Source organism: Natator depressus, chromosome 1 (genome assembly GCF_965152275.1).
Source record: "Natator depressus isolate rNatDep1 chromosome 1, rNatDep2.hap1, whole genome shotgun sequence".
Taxonomy (NCBI): Eukaryota; Metazoa; Chordata; order Testudines; family Cheloniidae; genus Natator; species Natator depressus.
The window spans coordinates 139828319-139853005 of record NC_134234.1 but is presented as its reverse complement, the minus strand read 5'-3'; the positions used below and the strand labels follow the sequence as shown (position 1 = coordinate 139853005).

The 24687-nt window shown below is 40.4% G+C and overlaps 1 protein-coding gene across 1 annotated transcript in view; it reads right to left on the bottom strand.

The window, feature by feature from the left end:
* Positions 1-4933: 4933 nt before the first annotated feature.
* The window catches only part of MBTPS2 (membrane bound transcription factor peptidase, site 2), a 48636-nt gene continuing 28882 nt past the window's right edge, over positions 4934-24687 (bottom strand). Inside the window, exons 7-11 of the mRNA XM_074968175.1 lie at positions 22852-23032; positions 19421-19515; positions 16930-17125; positions 11280-11355; positions 4934-10890 (exon numbers count right to left, since the gene is read on the bottom strand). Coding sequence (XP_074824276.1) covers positions 10668-10890; positions 11280-11355; positions 16930-17125; positions 19421-19515; positions 22852-23032 — 771 coding nt within the window. The 3' untranslated portion in view covers positions 4934-10667. The remainder of the gene's footprint in view (positions 10891-11279; positions 11356-16929; positions 17126-19420; positions 19516-22851; positions 23033-24687) is intronic.

The following is a 24687-nucleotide window of genomic DNA, read 5'->3' as shown; positions in this document are numbered from 1 at the left end:
CTTTATAACTAGAGACAATACTCCCTATGGAAATGCAATCAATGTGAACCCTCCATCAGATAAGTGTACCTTTTGAGTAAGGCAATCAGTTAGCATCCAACGTTGAAATAGCCCTATGGTAAGCCAAACTATGTATTTATTCACATATGGCATGTACAGAAGGAAAGAAGGAATAAGGCAGTCTAAAACTTAAAATTATTGTATTTTGTCAGTCACAAACTGTTCAATTTAACATTTATATGTTATGCTTTTCATTCCTTCCATTTATCAGCTATAAAATAGCTATTTATTGAGGTGCTCTGAGCACCTCAAATCACTAATGGATTTTATCCTCACAACATCCCTTGGAAGTAGGAAAGTATTATTCCCATTTTACAGATCGCACATGGTAGATTAGGTGACTTGCCCAAGATCATACCAGGAATTAAAGGCAGGTCTCCTGCTGTCCTAAGCACTAGATGAGGGAGGTTTTTTTTTGTTTGTTTTTTCTCCCACTGCATGCATCCAATGAAGTGAGCTGTAGCTCACGAAAGCTTATGCTCAAATAAATGTGTTAGTCTCTAAAGTGCCACAAGTCCTCCTTTTCTGTTTTCAAACTGTTGCTCATGACTTCTGGAGGTGGGGGTGTGTCACAAGAGGTAATCAGAGGGATGGCAAGGTCTTGATAAAATTATTATAATCAAAAGAAAAGAAAAACTTGCTTCCTTGCTCCCCACATATCTTTACTTTTTCAGGTCAAGTATTCGCTGTCAACTTCTTGAAACACACAGTAAATTGTAAAAACATTTAACTTTGAGAGGTACGTTGTCAACTTGAAAAGGATGACACACACACACACTGGTTCAGACCTACACTGCAGGCCCAGTTCTGCCACTTTTACTTCTGCTGTTACTTCACTCCAAGAGCAGTCTTAATGAGTTCAGCTGGACTACTTGTGGGCTAAGGAACTAATTAAAGGCTTGATTCCATACTCATTGGCATAACACTCATGGTCTTTAATGGTGCAAAATCAAGCCTGTAGTGAATAAGGGCGGCAGAATCGGGCCCCCCGTGTTCACAGATCGATAGCATTCCTAATATTCATGCATATTTTGGCTATGTTTTCAGTCTGGACATTTTTCATCAGCTTAATTTATGGTTGACCTATGATTTTCTGATAGCTGGTATAGTTACCTCAGTCTTGACACAAAAATACCATGTTTAATGGTAGATTTAAGAACAGTGTTCTAACGCCTGAAATATAGGTTACTAATGGGCAGAAATCAAAACCTATTATTCAAATGCCTAGTTCAACTGGTTAATTATTGAAGTTCTTGGTAGAAATAGTTGACTGCTCTAGGGCAGGGGAAAAGCTATCTTTTATCAGCAGCCAGCTAGGCACAGTTTCTTTTGTGAGATACAACAAGGTCAAACATCTGGAGTACTGCAGGAGTTGGAGAGAGAATTTCAAAGTTCCTTTGTTTGAAAGCTCTTATCTCCAAAAAGAGCCCTGTGCAAATCATGACGTTGAGTTAATTGTTTTGTGGGCAGAAGGTGGTGATTTCCACCAATTGTTGCAGATGAAGAAAACGCTCATTAAAAATGAAAGTACTATTTTTAAATTAAGATTTTAGCTCTTAAAAAGAACCTGATTAGATTTCAAACTGATGTCTCTTAAAACACATTTCACAAACAAGAAATACCATATTCTTACTTTGTAATATATGGAGAGAGAGAGAGAGAGCATGCACACACGCTTGTGAATATTATTGGATTGAGAGCCCTGGAGACTAAAGCCCTCTATATTCCAAAACAGATACAGCAGAGATGAGAACACTAGTTTAAAGGTCCCTAACAGTATGCCTCTAATCTGACCTGGAGACTATCGCACATTCTAAGTCTTCAATTTCACTTAGAATACTGTCTAAGCAACTGGGACACCAATGCCCCTGGATTGTTTCCAAAAGGCATTTCCCCACCACTACTATTGCAGTATCAGTCTTTAGGGTAAGTTGATAGTGGAAATGCAAAAATATCCTGATTTATCTACCCAAGTACTTATGTGACCCCTATTACTTCAATACCTGAGTGTGCCTCAAAATATTAAATACAGGGATTTTGTGAGGATCAATGTGAGGTAGGGGAAGAGCTGTTACTCCTGTTTTTACAGATGAGGAATGAGGCACAGTGAGGCTAAGGGACTTGCCAAAGGTCACCCAGGAAGTCTATGGCAGAGCAGTGAATTGAAGCCAGGTCTCCCAAGTCCTAGGTTAGTTCCCCCTGGACCATCCTGCCTCTAACTCAAAGCTGTACCAATATAACCCTAATGTGCTATTTCAACATCTCTTACGGCAGATGTAGACTTAAAAAAAGTCTGTAAGGGATTATTATAACCAACTGCAGAACACAGGCCACGTTTGATGGTAGTTAATCAAATGCACAGTGGATTCAACTGATATATATATTTCCTGTGTTTTATTTGGACTTCTAAATATGTTTTTGATCTAGAATGGGAACTTTCATGATAGAGTAAAGTTAAATGAGAACATTTTTCTAATAACCTGATATATTTAATAAAATTTGACACAATTAAATATTCATGATGACAAGAATATTTCTACAATAAAGAAATGTCCTGGCCATTTGTTTTCTGAATTCACTCTGTGTGTATGTGTGTGTGTTCCATATAATTATATATTATGTCACAAACTCAGCACTATAACTTCACTTCATTAACTAGGGAGTGATGGGAAGTAACTAGGGAATAACTAATGGGTTAAAGGAGATTGTGAGTACAAATAGACACAAAAATCTAATATAGATGCTGGGGAACACTTATTTTTGATGGTGCAGACACTGTTGCATGGTCGGGATAGAATTAACATAACCCTTATTACATAAACTAATGGCTAACATGGCTGCATTGACACATCACTCCTTTCTGAAGGTAATCAATCCTGACACATGTACTGTATTTATTTGTGACTATAATGTTTGAAAAAAAGCACCAATCTTCAGGACATGTAGGTTTTATAGCACTGGTTTTACACTAGATTACAGAACACAGAATATAGAACTCTACATGTTAGTGACAATACAGGGTAAAATCGTCAAAAGCACTTGACTTAGGAGCCTTAGGATAAGTCTACACTGCAGGCACGGAGTCTCAGAGTCGGGGCCAGCTGACTCAGGCTTGTAGGGCTTGAGCTGCAAGGCTAAAAATTGTGATGTAGATGTTCTGGTCTGGGCTCAGAGCTCAGGCTCCAGAATTGGCTGGAAGGTCTATTCTGCAATTTTTAGCTCCACAGTCCAAGTCCCGCAAGCCTGAGTCAATTGACCGAGGCTCTGAGACTAGGAGCCACGGGATTTTCACTGCAGTGTAGAAATGCCTGAAATGCCACTGATTGCCAATGATATTTAGGCTGTACGCACCTAAGTCACCTTTGAAAATGGCATTCAGAGCCTAAGTCTTTTAGGTGCTTATCTATGATCTCGAGTGTAACACAGGAATATCATAGATGCCCTCTCCATATGCTACTGGCCAGAAGATTGTGCCCCAGCCTATCACACACAATCCATGGCGATCTGTTCATTCATGGGCTCTAGGCTGGATTTCTACAACTTGTATGTGGGAATGAAGTCACACCCCCTGAAAAATCTCTGACTGGTATAAAAAGGAGCAGCCTGTCTGCTTAGCAACAAAGGTTGCGGTCAGCACATCACCCAGTCCTCAGAGTACAGTTCAACGTCCTAGTGTTCAAAGCCCTTCACACAATTGGCGCAAGCTAACCAAGTTCACCTCTCCCTCCATGACTATATATCCCATGTCAGGTTCATTCCACTAGAGAAAGCAAATGGTCAACCAATTTAGAGAAGCTCATGAGTCCAGGAGACAAGACCTTTCACAGGAACTGAACCAAGACTATGGAAAGGACTCCTACAAGAGATGAGAATAACCAGAGGACTCATCAAATTCAGAAATAAATGCAAAACTCACTTGCAATTTAGCTCTCCCCCAATAAATTCTTTTCTCTCTCACACACACACTCTCTCTCTCTCTCTCCTATGCGCAGACATACAACACCCTGCCTGCACCATGAGTCAAGATACTTCTGCTAAAGATGACAGAGAGGGGGATTGTTGTTATGACAGATGCGAGTCCTTGGAAGTATGGAAACTCCAAAAGACTATTATACTGAGACGTTCTAGGTACGTATGTTATATGTATCTTTGTGAGTCACGGATTGTATTCTGCCTCCATGGATGAGAGTTACAGGCCTTCCTGCAGGAACTAAAATAAGTAGGGGGTAATTACCGCAAATCTCAGGATTAGTAAACAGCTCTGGAAAAGTACTATCCCCTGGGGAAATTGTGTATACTGTTTCAGACTGGGGTCAAGAGACACAGCAGATAAAGCATTGACTTTTTTATAAAATGGGGAGGCTGAACTGCCTCCTGGACCCTCGAATTGACATGAGACTGTAACCAAGAGGGGAAACCTTGCTGGAAAAGTTTGAAGGACTAGAAATCTGCCAGGGTCTCTGTGTGGAAGATGGATGGCACCCAATAAGTTTAGCACGCACGTGTAATGCTTTTGTCCTAAATAAATGTACTGTGTTTTGTAAAAGCTGGCTGGTCACTGGTAACGCTGTCAGAGCCCGTGGGAGACAGAACAGCAAACACTGGATGGGATAAACACAGCGAACTGCAGGGAGACTTCGAGCCTAAACTCCTGGTCTAAAGAGAGAGGTCTATATCCATAAAAAGATGAGGGATGAAGACCAGAGAACGAAAGGGGCAACCACAGAGGGGGCAAAAGGTAGTTTACTCTGGAACTGTGACAACTATTAGGAGATGCTCGAATACTATGTTGATGGTGGGAGCCATGTAAATGCCTCGGGAGCTAATAGAAAATCACTTTAAGAATATAGAAAACTACTTTTAATCTGGTTTGAACATTTAATAAACTTAAAATTTTCTAACTTCAGAAAACATATACCCATAACACATTTGCGACAAATAAGGCATTACACACTTTCAGTCTGCTTTCAAATATAAAATGTGTTAACCAATAAACAATACATTTATTTGCAATTAACATTCATTTATCACAAGTAGAAAACAATACTTATTGTTTGGTTGATGAAGTAGTGGGGAAAAACATATACAATACACAATTCAAATACAAAAATACCCCATACATTTGCTAGTCTGCTTGGTTTGAACATCTTCAGAGTGAATCATTTTCCTAAACATGATGAGGGTGGGAACAACTGATATAGAAATCTGACATTCCACTACTGTCAGTCAGTATAAAAAAAACCTAGAATATGTAAAGAGAAAACGAACATTTTTAAAACAGTACAAATTCCACAAATGGGTTTCAGGTAAGGACATTTTGTGCACCTTGAAACTTTAAACAGAAGCCATACAAAAATCAGAGGGGAATAAAACAGCTTTGTAAAGAAAACATTGGATTTCTGATGTGTTTATTTGGAAATCTCTTCTATACCGTCACCAAACTGCTGCCCAAAATTTCTCCAAGTACTTGTGAAAGTTAGTCATAGTACATTGCTAGGGAAAAAAAAATATATAGTGAACATCTAGAACTGGGCAATATCCAAATAACCAAATAAACTGTGGCTTCCCAAATCATTTTTTCGTATTTGATCTATGAAAATATATCAAGGAAACAACATTTTAAAAGCGGTAGAGTCCTGTTATAGACTAACAAGATGTATTGGAGCAGAAGCTTTGGTGGGTGAATACGCATTTGAAGAAGTGGGTATTCACCCACCAAAGCTTATGCTCCAATATGTCTGTTAGTCTATAAGGTGCCACAGGACTCTTTGCCGCTTTCACAGATCCAGACTAACACGGCTACCCCTCTGAAACTTAATGTTTTAGAAGTGTCTAAGCCTCAAATGCTGTGTGATTTGACAAAGGACAGAAAACAGGAGCATTCTCTGAAGTGTTAGTTACAAAACTATTTTAAAATTCCATTCCAGCGTAAACGGCATGGGTGGAACTGTACATCCAGATCCTGGCTGTTGTCCCAGCATTGTAAAAGGCCCAGAAAACTCCCGCTAACTAGGCAGCGAAGAGAAAACCTGGGCATAGCCAACTCTATGCCACCCATTCTCTATCCAATGTTATGGGTGTGGCCAGTGCACTGGCAATTCCTGGCTGAAGTAATGGTTCTCATATTGTCTTAGTCTCATATTTTTTCTAGTCTTTACTAGTATATGCCGCAATGTGGTCCAAATGATTTTGTTTAAGTAATGTGAGTTTATGTATCATCATATGGGAAGTACAGGACACAGGATGTAAAATAACCGCCAATATTAGATCTACCTGAGTTAAATCCAATTGTATTACTCACAAGGGGCAGAATGAAGCTGAGGCAAGATTGGTTGAGGCAATGAGTTTGAATTCACGTAAATAAAACTAATGCTTTACACATATTTATTCTGTATTTGATTTAGATACCAACTTATAAACATCTAAATGTTGGGTAGGTTCATTTTCACAAGTGACATTATTTTGTATCTGAGCATAATTTAGGCTCAAGAAATAAAAAGACAAACATGTCATGTAATTTCATATGAAACTGTAAAAATTGCTTAAACAATGTTTTATTTGTTAATGGACATTTTTTGCCGTCCACAAGCTGGGTCCTGTGAGGTGTTCAGAAAACTGAAGAGATGTTTGGACTGTGAGTACCGGTACATTTTTTGTTTAATGTAAATAGCAAAACACTATAGCTGCCATGTGACAGCCCTCTGCCAAGAACACTGTTACGTACAGTAGTATTCTCCCATGCTCCCCTCTCTGCTCAAAACAATACATGAGGACCCTCATTTGGAGAGCTGCAAGTTCTAAAGACAATCTTTCTGAGCCCTCTCAAAAAGAAGAAAAAGTTTTTAATGGACCAAAATTTCCCTAAATGAGACTGATTTTAAATCTGTATTTTTGTTTCCAGCCATGTTATGCAGTTCATTCAGCTGTTATAGTGTATAAACATCCCTATGAGTGATTTATGGGAGGAGAACAAGTTATAATTTTAGAATTCTAAAGAAAGCCAGTCATTTCATACACGTGAGATTACAGATTTAAGTTACCTGTAAACAAGTGAGTGTGTGCATGTGCCCACGTACACACAAACACAGAATAAACATCAGCATTGCAAAATACTATTGCTTGGGTGAATATATTTGACAGTGAGTGAAACATAATTAGTTGTTTCATTATTATTTAAAAAGGTAAGTAGATTTTGTGCCTGAGCTGGTAAATTTTAATGATCTTTTTGCAAGGCTGATATACAAATTTTCCTACAGAAACCCATCTCCGTTAACTCAAAAGAAAGTGCACCAGTTTTATTTTCTAACTTGCTGTAGAGCATTTAAGACTTTGCAATTAAGAAATTACCAGTATTCATACACGAAATACCAAAGAATGATATCAGAATATACTACAGAGATGATTCACTGATATAAAAATGTGATACTCCATATTAAAAAAAACAAAAATACACTAAACCCGAATTTCAGTAATGATCAGTTACAAGTATACAGTTATGCCAGTTTTCAATTAAGAGCTACCTACAATGTTTCTGACCATTAGACAGCACTTCTTCCGTCCGATACAGATTTCTACACAGAAAAATAGAAGTTATTAGTGGTACCCAGCCAAAATCCAACTTCTTTTTCTTTTACACTCCTCAGTTCAAATATATCCTGTAAATATATTGCTGCAATCTATTTTAGAGGAGCAACTGCCTTCTAATCAGTCCACTGAAATATAGAGAAAACACACAAAGATTTCACTTTCATTTTAACTTTTTATGTCAGTGAAACATTAAAGGAAGAATCAACGTTAAATTCCTTTGTGCAATACAAATTACCTAAAAGTTTACAAAAAACCCTCACAACGGTCAGTTATCCCAGTCCACTTTCTTTGAACTGCATTCTTTCCCAGGAAACAAACAAAACACAAAAAACAAATATCCAATAATGAGAGCACCATGTACTGTCAAAATAGCACTTTTCCTTTACAGTAATTTACTTGCTGGGAGAGAAGTACATGACAATGAGGCTGAACCAGTCTGAGTAGCTATTTGTTTAGGGGTTTGTTCAAGCCGGGTACTACTGTAGTGCACAAATAGTCCCACTCTATCTTAGCTTTTAAGCAAGGTCCCCATTGATCTCCGTATCAATGGCTGTAGGCCCTACTTCAAAGCACATAAACTCATACTTAAATCCATTCCTATTCAGCAAAACTTAGACTTCAGTGAAATTAAGTATGTACAAAGTTAAGAACCTGTTTAAGTCCTTTGCTAAACAGAGATGAGCTTGAGCATGCACTTAAGTGCTTTGTTGAACTGGGGATTTAAAAGGTGATGGCACAATCTGACCCACTGAAATTAATGGGCCTTTTTACAGAATAACGTATTATTTCATGTGAGTTAGGACTTGTCTACTTGCCACGGCAAAGCACTCCAGAGGGCTCTGATTGGTAAAGCGCACTAACAGGTTGCACTCTCCCAGCCCCACATAAACCCTGCAGGCGCACTCTAAAAGGTCTCAACAAGACTAAGTTAACGTGAGCTTGATACCCCTTGGAGAGCACCATTAGGGTCTACATGGGACAATAAGATTGCAACATGTTAGAGCACTTCACAAATCACACCTTTTGCCACGCTGTACAGACAAGCCCAAAGGGTGGCAGAATTGATCCTTTCAGAAACACTAACCACAACAAAATTAACTGAATTATTTTCTTTTAAATTAAATGTAAAGGGGACACATTAGGTGACCAATTAATTTCAGAGCAGTGGGACTCAATTCAGCAGCATATTAGCAGAACAGTTATAGCAGACTTGCAGCATGTTACTGGAGATCACCTTTTTTCTCTCTCTCCTTTTTACACACCCTCAGGCAAGTACTGTGCCTGCACAGATTGTCACACAAATATCCGCAGTGAGGACAAATATTAATGTACAAAATATTATATTTAAAACTTTACCCAAAGAATATTTTTGAAACTGCCATAATGGCATTAACGATTACATGTGAGAAGAGTACTGCAACTCTAATACATACAAAGTGATCATCTGATTTTAAACTACTGAAGATAGTTCCATTAAATAACAAATTTGATCAGTTCTACTGAGTTAGGGTCAGTGCCAAACAACATGTGTCAGAAGACAGACCAGAGAAAAACGAAAGAGGTAAATTCAAAATATTTGTACCTAAGACATGTCAAGCAAACTAACAAAAAACCAAGTAAATGAACATGGTTCTTTCGACCTGTGCATTACTGCTCACATTATCTAAGGAGAAAACATTTTTCACAGCAATCCATTTGTATTCTCCTAAATGTGCGGCTATAGTGAGAAAACAGAGTAACACATCAATGGTCAAATACAGGATACTGCAGTTATCAGGGCATGCATGCAGCACTGGGAATAGGACTCAATCTTCAGTTAAAATTACAGAGGCTTCTATCACTTGGCCCCTGTACATTTTGGAAGACAAAGCCACATGCCAACATAGTTCACTTTAGAGATCACCATATTCTTTTTTCTCTCAGCTATGACCCAAGACCAAGCTCAAGTAAACATCTTTGATTAAAATGAATACTGATAAAGGAAAGTAACTCTTTTAGGAAGAGACAAACACCAATGAGGTACTGTATATCAATCCTACTGCATACATGGCTACAGAGGATGTACATTCAGAAACAACATTTAACTTTCTGAATCACAAACACACACACACTTAACCTTACCACTCACTTTTGAATAATTCTGCATAGTATTATTTCCGCAATCACGATTCTTATTGGGAGACCAGAACTTCAAATTATTTTCAAGATATTGCTGATGCACAAAATTGTATCTTCAAAAATATTCTCAGCGGTGCACAATATTACACACTTAATATTTTAAGGAACACAGACAACATGTGGGTAGGTTTTGTCATTCTTCCACATACCCATTTATCAACTGACATTGGCATCATTGAAATTGACATTTCATCTACTTTGGGAGGACAACATGCTTCCAGTCTTAACAGCCAGCTGGAAGAGAAGGGTACTAAAGCATAGGATGACTCGTTCCTCACGAACACATGGCAATAATTTACCTGGCCTTGCACCAATATAAAAAGTGAGCCCAGACTTCAGTTTTTCAGGTTCCAAATTGGTACATCACCTAATTTAAAAAAATCCAACAACCCAAATCTGCACTGGTTGAGCAGAGCCAATGCAGAGCATCTCATATTTATTCAAATTATAAAACACAGATCAAGTAGGTTTTCCCCCCGCAGTATACAAGATTTCAATATCACATATATTCCTTCATTTTGGAATCTAAATTCACCAAACCTGAGTCTTTTCCTTGTAAAATTGTTTCAGTGTAATTTCTCCAAAATGATCACAGTGCTTTGAAAACAATATTAAAAGAGAACAGTTCTTATTCTTTCAACTTTTCCATTAATTATCTGCACAAGATTTTGCAGAGTTAAATGAACATACAACTCCAATCACCAATCTTTCTTCCAATGGAATTTTAAGGAATTTATTCCTATCTCAGACAGAGCAAGTTTTACAAGGCAATGGATTTCATTCCTGTGTGTGTACTTGGAGAATTCCTGGAAGTAATCAGATGCAGAAATGTATCCAATGTACTATCGGGCTGTCACCATCCAAAGTCCCAGTGCCACGTTGGCAGCCAAAAGTGCACTGCCAGCAAGCAAGATTAAAAAGCCAACAAGCTCTCTGTTTTGTTTCTCTACAATCAGTGAAACAAGAGTGGCTTCCAGGAAAGAGTTTAATATCCATTGACCATCCAGTGCAAAGCAGGGTACTGCATTGATAACTGCCAAGGCTCCTGACAGTGAAATTAGATATCTGGTTGAGATTAGCTAAGGAACAAAACAGAAGAACATAGGACTGTAAGAATGGCAGATGCCAGGTGCTTCAGATGGAATGAACAGAACAAGACAATTATTATTCTCATCAGAGCTCTAAAAACTCACCATCAAGAGTTAAAAAAAAAAAAAAGTGACCAAAATTATTCTTATAAACATCAGCAAGCAAGGAGTTTCATTCTGAGTTAGGCATGTGCGCAAACAATCAGTTTGCTCATGTCCTAAAGATATGCTTCAGAACTGTGGTCCAGGTCCCAGAGTAGAAGCAGCTAGTTTAAAAACTAGTAATGATATCCACCTGACATCTTGCTGGATCAGCAAACTGCAAACAATTTGTTTTTTGTTCTAAGAGAACACTTCAAAGGATACTTGCACATGGTCTCTATCACCACAGGCAGATCTATGCTCAGAAAGTTGTGTCGTGGTACAAAACTGCTGAGGCTCACTGAAACAAAAAGAAAATGAAAAAGCAATAAAGCAGCAAATGAAACCAAATGGCAATTCAACAGACATAGCACAATTAGTTTCAGATTAGCAGTGTAGCATGGCAAATCTGATTTTTATTTGTTTTCCACACTTCTTCCAGGATAAAGAACTGTCCCAAATACAGACTTTAAAAAAACCACATTGACACAATCACTTAATTATTTCTTAGTCAGATGCAGTCATAATGATGGTAGGAAAAATCAACACACCACATTACACAATTAGTACTTTATACTATGCATGTAACATCAAATCTAAAGCACATGATATGCTTTCAGACACATCACATCACAAGTGAACATCTGTACTCCTAAAGAACATGTTGTATAGTTTAAGCCCCGATTTGAGTAACCTAATAATGACTATTACAGCAAGAATGGCAGTTAAAGTTGTGTTAACATTTCCATTCTAACCACTCCCCTTGTTTTTAGGTCAGGTCTGCATTAGAAATTTGTGCTAGTATCATCAGTAATGGGTGCTGTTCTATATGAAACTTTTAGCAAAAATCTCTAGTGTACATGTATTTATATCTGCAAAAAATGTCCCTTAGTCAATTTTGCTTAGTTTATTTGGGGAATTGGCATAAACTATACTGGCAAAAGAACTCTTTAAGATGCCTCTCAACTAGGAGCGGGGTTACCAACAAAAGCTAGCTATTCCAGCAAACTTTTTCTTGAGCAGACTTGACCTTCGTCATTTACACCTTTCTCAAACTTTCACTTTTCATGTAAGGCAATGTAAGTCACCCGGGGTGCTAACGCGCGATGAGGAGTTCAGACATTAGGGAAGTGTCCAGATTCTGTAGATGGTCTCCATTGCCTTCAACATTTGGGTTTCTTCGAAATTGTGGAAGTTTTGTAAAAAAAAGCATGATTGATTGACTGATTTAGTATTAGCTGGATTCCACTGAAACTCACTTTGAACCTTAACTCTATTTTAGCATATTTGAAAAGATTTTTCTGTGAGCGCACACACCAAAATTTTGAACTGAACTTGTGTATAAGCAAAGATGCCATGCTCCAACAGACCCCATGAAGCAAAAGCAAGCCCACAGGAGAGAGGTGTCTGAGGTATGCGGTGTTAAACATAGGCAGGCTATAGGGATAGCAGGTGGTAGAGGGAGATGGGGAAGTTTTATTTACTGCAAAATTTGGAGTTTTGTATCTAAAAAATGTTATGATAACATGGAGAAAAGATGTCTGTTTCCTGAATTCACACCTCCTGTAGTCCCCTCTATGTCCTCTGCTTTTCATAGTTCTTCACCCTCTTCCATGCCTTCCCACCTCCTTGCCTTGTGCATGCACTCCGCCCTCTCTCTCTCCTGGTATACTCCCCACCATGCCCGACCCTGATCGCCCGCACTTTATCATCCATGCCATCTCTCCATTCCATGCCCCCCAGGCTCCTTAAACCTCTTCCATACCCCCATGGTTCTCTGTACTCCTTTATAGCCTATCACTGTCCTGCTCCCTCCCTCCCCACCCCCCGAGAACCTCCTCCCACATTCTGAGACTGGGAAGCATAACTCATGCACCCACTCAATATGCCCCACAATCCTCAAGCACCAGACCCTGCCCCACCCTTCCAGACTCCCACCCCTCACATTTCCCCTCAGTTGCCTAGCCCGCAATTCATGATTATCTATCTTCAGCTCTACCCAACAGCTGCTGCAGTATATCCTAGAGCAGGGGTAGTCAACTGGCAGACCGCTGGTCAAATCTGAACCACAGGATGCTTTTGAATGGACCTCAAAATCTTTTAATTTACTTATTATCATTAGTATTATTTTTTATTATTTTCTCTAGAGTCTGGACCCTGATTATACCTTGACAAAAAATAGACTACCCCTGTCCTAGTGTTAGCAAATGCACCATATATATTATAAATGATAATGTTTATATGCAAAATTGCTCCTTACACATGAAATAACTCTTTATATTTTTAATCCTCCCATAACACCTTTCACAACATTAAAGTGCACCTCTTCTTCGTGAGGCCAACAAAATAAGTTTGGGGTTTGCAGGCAAAATTACTTCAAACATATGAGCCAAAAGGCAAATGCTCAAAAAGCAAACAAATGAAAGTATCTAAAATACCATCACTTAAAAACTTATTTTCCGACTTTATCAAATATCCCCGAAAAAGTCCAACCAGGGCTAAGATGGGCTATGTGATATTTAAGAGGGAATTGGTACTTTTAAGGACATTATAGTGGCTTACAAGAAGAAACTAGCCTCCCATTCAAAGGGAAAATCCAGGTTACAACTGGAAGCTCATTTCAACCTCAGCTATGGAGTAAATGCTGCTGCTCCATACTTCAGGACTATCAGGACAAGGACATTAATGCATTTCGAAAACAATGAAAAACAATCACAAGATGTTTATCTAGAGCTGTATAAAACTAAACGGTAGAAATTTAAACAATGTTATTGAAGAAGGAGTAAGAGATCATTTATTCAGATTACTGTAACACACACAAAAGGTGGAAGGGTTAAATACAAGGCTACTCCGAAAAATGACTATGTAAAAGTGTCACCTTCTTATTTAGCACATCTGCTCCCTGTGAGTATTAAGAGCCACATTGGCTTATTTTATTGACAAATGAGGGATGTTTTTAACCACTTTTAATTCTTATTTGAAAATTTACACAGCTAAGAGTGAGACCCTCCTCCTGCATCATCACAAAGTTGTTTATCAAGTTCCAATCAGTTACACCCATGCAACCCACAGAAGAGAATAGCTTGCTTTCGGCCCCGAACCTGCACTGTACAGTGCTTTGGGCAGACAGCTGCTCTTATGCACAGCCTCACTGAAGGCAATAGGGCTCCATGAAGGGGTAGCAGCCCATCTGCATGCTGCACAATGCAGGATTTGGGTGCTGGCTTACATTATCTTGTTACTGGTGCTGATATGGTAGAGGGAAAGAACTCTATTTGACTCGGACCCTAAGCTGAGTTTGCAGTAATGGCTATTAAAGAAAAAAAGCATCTTTTTACTTGCAAACTAAGCTCATTTGAGAAGGGAATCATTGAAACACAGTTAATCATTCAACCTCAATTCTCTTTCATAAAGTAACTTTTCAGTTCAGTTCAGCAGAACTACACTTTAAGGTCACAAGTGCAGCAGCAATTTAGTAATTTCCTGATCATTTCTTTTTTGAGTGCCTGACAATAAAAAGCCGTTTTTTGGTGGAAATCCTAGTCTAGTGGGAAATGTCCACTAAAATTCCATTACTCCATCAGAAATGTATTGAAAACACAACAGAACAATACCAGCTGCTTGAAGAATACCGACAGTGTTTTGTGTTTTTCAGTTAGAAAGCCAAGAAAGGGGGCTTAAAATAATTATCACACACAATTCTTAGAGCTCTGGTGCACACTGAATAAAATATCAGCAAACGCAAAATTAAATGTCAATGCCAAAGGCCCCAGTGAATGCTCCCCAGGTGGAAAAAGAACAAAAACAACAACATGACAAGACATTATATTCTGGACTTTCAGGATATACTGCAAACAATAAAGAGTAAAAAATAGAATACAATAAAAGTCAAATTTTAAAAGTACTCAGTAATATCTGCACCAAACCACCTCTCCTCCCAGCCAAATTCCAGCAGAAAAGGATAAAGGCTGCCATATTTATGAAAGAATCATTGTTCACACAGGGCCTGATTTTGCCATTGTTACTCAAACTCAGCAGTACATAACTCCAGCCCTGATTCAGGAAAGCACTTGAGCTCATGCTTTAGACTACCTTTAGTTAGGAAACCACTTTAACACGTGCTTCAATTCCTTCCTGAATAAGAACACTCTTCTAAAAAGGGTCTTCATAAGGACTGTTTCAATGGGACCTCTCAGAGGGGCTAGATAGTGACTTTAGGCACAGCCCTGCCAAGGGGCAGTGCACACTGTACCACCCAAGATAGTCCTGTGAGGCACTGAGAATCTGACACAAACCTTGGAGGCACAATTCCTCCCCAGCTTTCTCCTTGCTCCTGGAGAGGGGGCATAACTTACTACTTGTCTAAACCAGCCTCAAATCACTACCTACCGCATACTGGATCGGCTACTCTGGCCAGCGAGTGGGCGCTGGAGCAAAGGCACTGCCCATTCTCCACTCACCTGCTCGTAGCAGGTAATAAACTTGCTCCCATGTGCCTGGACCCACGACCTGAATAGCCTGCATAGGAGTGAGTCAGAATCTAGCCCAGAGTAAGGAAGTACTTAACATGAGTAAAGGTGGCAGAATTTGGCCCATGTTGTTTACAGACTGGTTAGGGTTGATAACATAGGGCTAGGTTTGGATCCTCTTTTCTCGTGATGAGAAGTAACTTAACGTATTAGGTTTCAGAGTAGTAGCCATGTTAGTCTGTATCACCAAAAAGAATGAGGAGTACTTGTGGCACCTTAGAGACTAACACATTTATTTGGTCATAAGCTTTCGTGGGCTAAAACCCACTTCATCAGATGCATGCAATGGAAAATACAGTAGGAAGATAGAACACTTCAACCTCCGTGATCACTCAATTACAGACCTAAAGTCGAAATACTCCAACAATAACAAAAAAACTTCAAAAATAGACTCCAACGAGAAACTGCAGAATTGGAATTAATTTGCAAACTGGACACCATTACATTAGGCTTGAATAAAGACTGGGAGTGGATGGGTCATTATACAAAGTAAAAACTATTTCCCCATCCTAATTTTTCCCCTTCTTGTCAACTGTTGGAACTGGGCCACCCTGATTATCACTACAAAAGTTTTTTTTCTCCTGCTGATAAAAGCCCACCTTAATTGATTAGTCTCGTTAGAGTTGGTGTGGCAACCCCTATTTTTTCATGTTCTCTGTGTATATATATATCTTCCTACTGTATTTTCCACTGCATGCATCTGATGAAGTGGGTTTTAGCCCACGAAAGCTTATGTCCAAATAAATTTGTTAGTCTGTAAGGTGCCACAAGTACTCCTCATTCTTTAATCTATTAGTTGTCTCATTTACTTTAATAGGACTTCTCGTTAAGTAAAAAACTACTCAACATGCGTAAGGGTGGCAAAACCAAGCCCTTATATATTTACAAGGAAGACATCATGTGGACTTGTAGCAACATTTGAGTACTGGGCAGGGTTTAAAAGAGCAATTGTGTCTGTTCCAATCCAGGGGTTCCCTGAAGGCTTTTGAAGAGTGCTAGAGCCTTGTGCAGTTCACACATTGGACAATGCACAAATTGGATCTGTTAGGACAAGTGAGATCTGTTGAAGTGTCCCTTTCACACTTTTTTTGAATAAGCAGTCACCTAATATATTGTTTCTACTACAATTACACCTCTTTGCGCTGTGCACATTTCACTTTTATTCCTAATTACTCCAGCATCTCCACTGGCTGTAACTAGGAAAGGAACAACAGAATGGAGCTAAGAATGGATTCTGCACAAATAAAGCAAACTGGCAAGCCCTCCAATACCTTATTCAAGCAGCCTGCCAAAGCTAACCATGCCATAACCCTCTTCATTTAAATGCTCCCATAAATAATACAAACCTGTATACTGAAGATGCATTGGGTGTCCTACAAATAACATATCAATGTGGGGTGGATGTTTCACTCTGATTAGTCTCGTCTGATTTTCTAAAGAAGGTGTCACACACAAACTTGGAACAAAATCCTTCTGGCAATCCATGTTGGTTCGACAGACTTGGCTAGCCTCAATAGCTTTTCGTGCTGGCAGACAGGTATACTGCAAAGGACATTTTAAATAATTATCAAATTTAGATCACAAATATACTGTTCTGCATGTTTCTTTGTAAAACAGAAAAAGTTGACTTGATTTCAGTGATTTGCAGCTAGGATATGAAGAATATTGTTCTGATCCTTTTTGTTTTGATGCATGTGTACATCCTCGCATGCCCTGCAGATCCCCTATACACTAACACAGAGGTGCGAACATATTCAGCCTGGCATTCTGCCATAAAGGCATAGGGGCATGTGTGTGTGCATATTAAAAGCAGGATTAGTATAAACATGTACATTAGCTGAAAATCTACATATAGGAGGGACAGGATGGTTCAAGCAATTGGGAATGAGCAGAACCAGGGGAAATACACATCACCATACTACAGCATGGAGCTAAAGTCGGTCTATGGGGTTTTGGTTTTTATAGCCATGGTATCTGCGAATTAGAGCTTTTGTTAAAAGAAAAATCCTAAAATCGAATATGCCTGGCACTTCTGATGGCTAAGTTTTAGATCATTCTGACCTGAAGCAACCAATGCAATGTTGCATTCCTGAGTCTGCCTACCATACCCACTCCCTCTGCAGTTTGAGAGACCAGGATCTTCTCTCCCATTCACCACAGGACAGAGAGAGGGCAGTGGAACCCAGGAGGAAATGAAATCTTTTCTCCTCATCCCCTCCTAGAGGCTTATGGAGGCTTGCTTCTTGTTCCTCGGGGCAAGCTGGGGCACAGTTTATCCTCTCTGTCCCTGCTCAAGGAAGGGAGGCTGTCAGGGGGTTTCAGCCAACAGCCACACTGGCAGTACAGGGCCTGCACACATGGCTGTGTCTGTCTCTCTCTCCATTAACCGGAATCTAGTCTCCTCCCTATGCCAGTCTCTATCATGCTGGATGGGAGAAAGCGTTCAGAAGTCCCCTGCTGTTGCTGGGTAGTTCTGCAAGTAGCAGCTTAAAAAACTGCTCAAGCAGCTGAGCAGCCATCTTAGTCCCCTTGCACATCAAAAGCCTGAAAAAGTGTTTCCCCTTAAACAGCAGCCATGCATCCAAGAACCTCAAAGTGCTATAAGTGAATGACTTATCTGAACCCAGTGCAGGTCAGGGGCTGTTAGAGCTGATGGCTATTTGGTGTTCAAGATGAAATGAACTGATTGTTTATGTCCAATCTGTAGTGGACAAGTATCCCCACAAAAAATATCACTGGAACGGGAAGCTTCACATCAGAGGGATCAAATGGATTTAGGGAATAAACTCCTCTCTGTTTCTTGAGGTGGTTACTCCAGGTCAGGACTGGGGAACACTGGCAGAGCACTGCTGTTACCTCTGCTTTCCTGTGGATCCTGAAAGAACGGCTGAATTCGCTCCACCATTTTCAATGTGGCATCTTTCAAAACACTTACTTTTTCAATAGGGCTCCTATATTTTAATAGAGAGGAGTGTAAAATCTCCCAGCGGCACGTAACATTTCCCCATATTCTACAAGATGATTAAGTCAGAGGAAGAGGAGGGAAACGGGGGGTTTCAGCCAACAGCCACTGGCAGTACAGGTTGCAAGGTGCTGAACACTCTGGGCCTTGATCCAGCACAGCACTTGCTTAACTTTAGGCATATGTGCAGACCACCGACTTCAGCTGTTTAATGCTGAGCATGTATTCCAATGCTTTGCTGCTTCCGAGCCTGAAGTTCTCTGACCTGGCAGCATCCAGCTCACGTTTAACAATTCCCCCCTGCTCTCAAGAGCTGCTGTTGGTCTCTTGTTCACTTGTATTTACTCCCAACTGTTGTGCCTTCAAAGTATAAAATGTGGCTGCGTATAAGCAAAGTGAGAAAGAACGGTCCCCTGGCTAAAGGCATGTAGTCAGGAGGAATGGGATCTGATTCTACCTCTACCACGCATTCCTTGTGTGACCATAGGCAAGTGGTTCTCAATCCACAGCCTGCTTGTAGCCCAATCAGCACACAGCTGCAGCCCATGTGACATCCTGAGGGCCATACAAATAGTATATATATTGTGTGGATGTAGCCCATGTAACACACAGAAAGCTGCATATGTGGCCCACAATGGCAATTAGGAAAAGAACCACTGCATTAGGCAAATCACATAACCATACAGTCTCTCGGTTTCCTCAGCTGGAAAACAGGGATATGAAGGTTTGCCTACCTCTTGGGGATGTTGTGAAACTTAGCTAATTAATATTTGTCAAGTGCTTTGAGATGCTCAGATTGAAGGTGCTACACACTGCACTGTATAATTATGTGCACATTTGTGATACCAAGCTGAACATCAGCTAGAGTAACTTACCAGGTGGCTGTCCAAGTTATTGCTGTATGAAAAGCAAACATCAGTGAGGCTGCTGTTACTACAACATTCAACAGTGCCATCAAGTCTTCTGTAGACTACAGAGGAACACAACCAACTAATTTTTAGACGATCACAGAATGACAGATTCATAATAAATCACAAAAATACATACGTCTCTGAATAAAATCAAATGATCATTTCTGTAGCCTGCTGAATTATAATGAATTATTTTAATTCAGAGATCCTGATTTGGATGTCAGCGATAGTTGTAAATGAGTTTCTTCATCCTAAGAACATCACCAGACTACAGCCATCTCTCCCACAGGCTGATCTTATCACCTTAATACACAGACTACTATAATTTATTGAATACTGTTACAAAATAGTTTGATCTGTTGCCTGCAGCCGGCACCAATGGTGAGCAGAGGGATTCTGCTACCTGGTGTTGCATTCCCTTCACTGGCTCTGGGAATGATCCAACTTCAAAATATAGTTTTTAAAACATTAAAAGCTTTTAATGGACTAGGGCCCTGACAGCTCTCTGAGGCCCCTGTTCAGCTAAAAGTGTGTTTTTAAATGGATTAGTTAAACGAGTGCAAAATCCTGTGTGGACAATCATAATTTGATTTCAAATGGACTTAGTGATGCAAACTAAATGGATACCAACCAGTTTTAAACGAACGCAACAGTGCCCATGGAGAGGGTTGCACCAGTTTAACTAAAGTAGGTTTTTAAACCAGTGCAACTTCTATATTCAGACAAGGCTTGAGCTGCCTGCATCCTATATACCATTGTACTCTCTGAGGTCCAAGAGCACAGAGTTTTGGAGCTTGGGGCTTGCAGGTGCAGAAGTGTACTATACATATTTTTTGGCTGTAGCCTTAGGGCTAGGCAATGACATATTTTTGATGTGTGGATGATCATGGAATTAGCTCCTTTACAAAATATATTTTAAATTATTTTTATTTCAGATGGCCGTTGGCACACTGATTTCTTTATGGCTTTATACCTGTTTTAGTTGTTTATTCTGTATTTGTTTTATTGTAAAGTGCCTAGGGTCCATTTTCAATATAGGCTCATTATAAATACAACGTATTAACAGAAAGGATGCTGAGATGTGAACTGTTGAGATTTTGACAAATGACAACTACTGCAGTTTGAATAACTGAGTTCATTTCATTTCAGAGGAATGACTATCACTGCTGGAGGCTCACCACTAAGAAATGCAGACAGACTCGTCTGATGGGGTGGTGGCAAGGACCATAGGCTTCTAACACAATACACCACTGGGTTTAGAATCAACTCTGGTACTTAAGTCCAAACGGGAATAAGAGGGTTACAAAATATGCAGTTTTATTACCCTTGCCTCTGAAATTACACTCCTGTGGACCGCAGGGATCTTCTTGTATTTATCTTTGGTAGGCTGGGATCTGGAAACATCTCAGCATTGCTTCTCCCTTACCTTCCCAATCCAGCTATGGGCATGTGGCAAGGCTGCCCTAACCTCCTTCGGAGAGTGACTCAAACTTAGTTCGTCTGAGTGCTTGGGATCTGACCCCGGCATCATTTGGAGATACCAGTTTCAGATTTACATAATAGGAAAAGAGATTAATAGATTATAAAGATAGAAGGGACCACTGGGACCAGAATTAGCACTCTGAATGTCACATGAAGAGCAGTACACATCAAAAACACATACACCCAAGCCTTTGAGCTGGCCTGGCACCCTGTTTACTTCCAAGTATAATGCAAAAGGTTGGGAACAATCTTTAAAGCTCAAATGGTCTAGAACCTGGTTACCCAAGAGACTGCCAACCTCTCTATACTGAGGTAGGGCAGTTAAGAATGGCTGGAAGGTGACTGCTGTGCAGTCTTAAAGTTAAAACAAACTTCCCAAGGTTGGTGTGGGAGGATTTATTCAGCTGAGGACGCTCACCTTTGGAATTCAGTCCCCATCACAGTTTGCTTGAACCAAACCCTAAAAAGTTCCTGGGCATCACGCAAGACATGGTTTAATCTTTGTTCAGTTTAGTTTAGCGTGATTGGTTTTAGTTTAGTTGGTGATCAGTGGTCACCAGCCGGTTGGGATCGACCGGTCGATCCTGGAGACTCTCCCAGTCAATCGTGATCTTGGCCGCTAAAAGCCTGGTGGTATAGCAGGGCTGCCACTAAGGCAGGATCCCTAGCCTGCCCCAGCCCCACGCCACTCCCAGAAGCGGCCAGGATGGCCCCGCAGCGGGGGGTAGAGGGGGGATGGGAGCGGCAGGGGTATCCGCACGCTGCTCCTGCCTGCAAGCACCGCCCCCGCAGCTCCCACTGGCCTGGAACGGGGAACCCAGGGGCTGCAAGGGTGTGTTGGCCTCTTCCGGGAGCGGCGTGGGGTTGGGGCAGGCAGGGAGCCTGCCTTAGCCTCGCTGCACCGCCAACTGGGAGCCACCCGAGGTCAGTGGCGCCCAGCGGGACCCTGCATCCCAACCCCCAGCCCTGAGCCCCCTCCCAGAGCCTGCATCCCATACCCCCTCCTGCAACCCGAATCCCTGCCCCAGCGTTGACCCCTCCCTCCCCCAGTGCCGGCACCCCTTGCCTGCTCCGGCACCCAAACTCCCTCCCAGAGCTTGCACTCTGCACCCCCTCCTGCACCCGAAACCACTGCCCAGTCTCAGCCCACAGCTCCCTCCCACACTCTGAACCCCAGAGGCCGCACTCCCTCCCGAACCCCAACACCCTACCCCAGCCTGGTGAAAGTGAGTGAGGGTGGGGGAGAGTAAGCGATGGAGAGAGGGAGGAGAGAGTTGGGCGGGGCTTTGGGGAAGGGGCAGGGTGGATCCTGGGCTGCACTTCCATTCAAAAAGTTATCTTGTGCGTAAAAAGGTTGGACACCACTGCTCTAGATGGAACACCCAGAATCAAGAAATAGAAATAATTCACAGTTCGCAAAGATTTTGATAAATAAACAAACAAACCAGCCAACCTTATCATAGTGGGATGATCTGCAATAGCACTCATAATAAAGAGCACTGTTACCTTATACCCCACACACCTCCACAGCATTCATGTTTTCCTACCAAATCAGTCAAAGCAATAAGCCAACCTGCAAAAGGTCCCCGAGATGAACACTGTAGCTGGATTATTACTGGCAACACTTGTATATGCAATTTTACAAAGAGGTAATGAAAGCTCATTCGTCATGCCATAAACTAAAATGACCAGAAGTTAAGAGAAATTAATTCTTCTTCCACCTCCTCAAATACAGTATTTTACAAAAAGGAATTGCATATTGGTCAATGCCAAAGACAGGATACCAGACTTGATGAACCAAAAATCTGACCCATTAACAAATCCTAAATCAAACTTCATCTTTAAGAGCTGATGAAATTGTAATAGACAATACTTATAAGGAGCATTTATAAGGAGTATACAAATAATCATACCCCTGGCTGGGAAGCTTAACTGCTGTAGGGTTGCTGCATTTATGCAGTACCCAATTTGTGTCTTCTGTGAGATCTCTCCTAGGCAGGAATTCCAGTCTTCCACACCACAAACTGAGCAGTCTTGCAGATGAGTTACAAGGTCCCCAACAAAAAGACCTCTGGGTCCATTGGCAGGAGAATCCTGCGAAGGTAAAAGGTACCATTCTTAATAATGCTGGGATTAGTTTATAGTTCTTCTAAATGTCCAAGAGACACTTAAGCTAATAAACTATTTTTTTGAAGAAACAGAAAACCTCAGATTATTAGACCTAATTATTTTAATCTTAGGCAGGGCATTAGGAAAACAAACTCCTCCACAAAGAGTGTCTCATTTCATATACAAGTAGACCTCAATTATCCAAATCTCTCAAGGGACATCTGAAATCCTCAGGCAATTAGTTTCATTCAAATGAATGTTTTGTTTGTTTTTAAAAAAAAACTAATTTTACATTCAAGAGACAGAAGCTAACACCTCAGAGTTTCAGACAAGCAAGGCTCACCTATACTTCTGGGGGAGTGAAGCCATAATGTTGGAGTACACCAGGGAATTCTCCCTTTCTCTTCCCACATAGGACCTCAGTTATGTCAGCTCCTTTTTTATCCCAGAAAAACTTGAGGCCTGTCATCTTTACCTATCAATCTTGCTCTGAGTAGCTGATTATTCAAGAGATATGAGGTACTCCCTTTCCAGAAGCTCAGCAAGCTGCCTCCATTGTGCTCCCAGGTCCTACTGACCCAGGGAGCAAAGGATCAACCTGACGGTCTTAACACTGTTCTCGCATGTTATACTGGCACTGGGTCACTGAACCAGTGTCGTCGTTATTCTCTCTCATTAGCTGGGACTGACATCAGTTTAAATTAACAAAACTAAGGCTGGAAGTTCACTCTAGATTTTTACTAATATCATAGAAAAATCAGGACACTGTCAGCTAAACAGCGTGTGTTTCTCAAAGAACAGAGTCTGCTGGATCCTGTGGAGTATTGCAGGATTTTTTAAAAATGTTTTTCAGTTCACCTAGTGGCAGCCTACACTACTCAAAAGCCCCGATCCTGCCACTGGATCCATGCAGGTGGATCCTGGAACCATCACTAAACTTAACTGAAGTTCACTCTCATGTATGTGTTTGCAGGATTGGGGCCCAAGCTTGGACTACATATGGCAGAAAGGGAGAGGAACAAAATCAACTGCCTGTTCTACATCAAGTGCAAATAAACCCAACCAAGGTCATGTGAGAATGCACAAAATTCTCCATCTTTTTTAAAAACTGCACTTGGTTTTTCTAGCATGTTAACCATCATAATCAGACTGTATTACATGCAAGATTGTCCTATGACAGTGAAATATAATATAAAATGATCTGAGTACACAGAAAATTAAACAAATGGAAAAACCTCATTAACTAAGTGTTAAGGCTATATAATCCAAACGTCTACTGATCTGACATCAGAAAGAAAGGAAATATTCAGTTAAGGTAAACAGATAAAAATACATCTTTATGCATTAAATAAAATAAGTTTAAGATTAAAATAAAATGAATGCAAAACAGGCAAGTCAACCTGTAAAACTCACCACTACCATTTTTAATTAACTGACGTATAATACTTCTTATTCATGTGCACTTTGTGTTGCTCTAAGTAAAAACACTAATAATTTGAAATGTTAATAAAATACACATAGTAAAGTATATTAACTTGGTAGTTAAAGAACAGTCTTTACAGACCATTTCTTTTTGTTGTTTGAGCTATTAGGAGGAGGATAGGATGTCCAAAAGTGCCAAAAGGGACTTAGGCGCACAA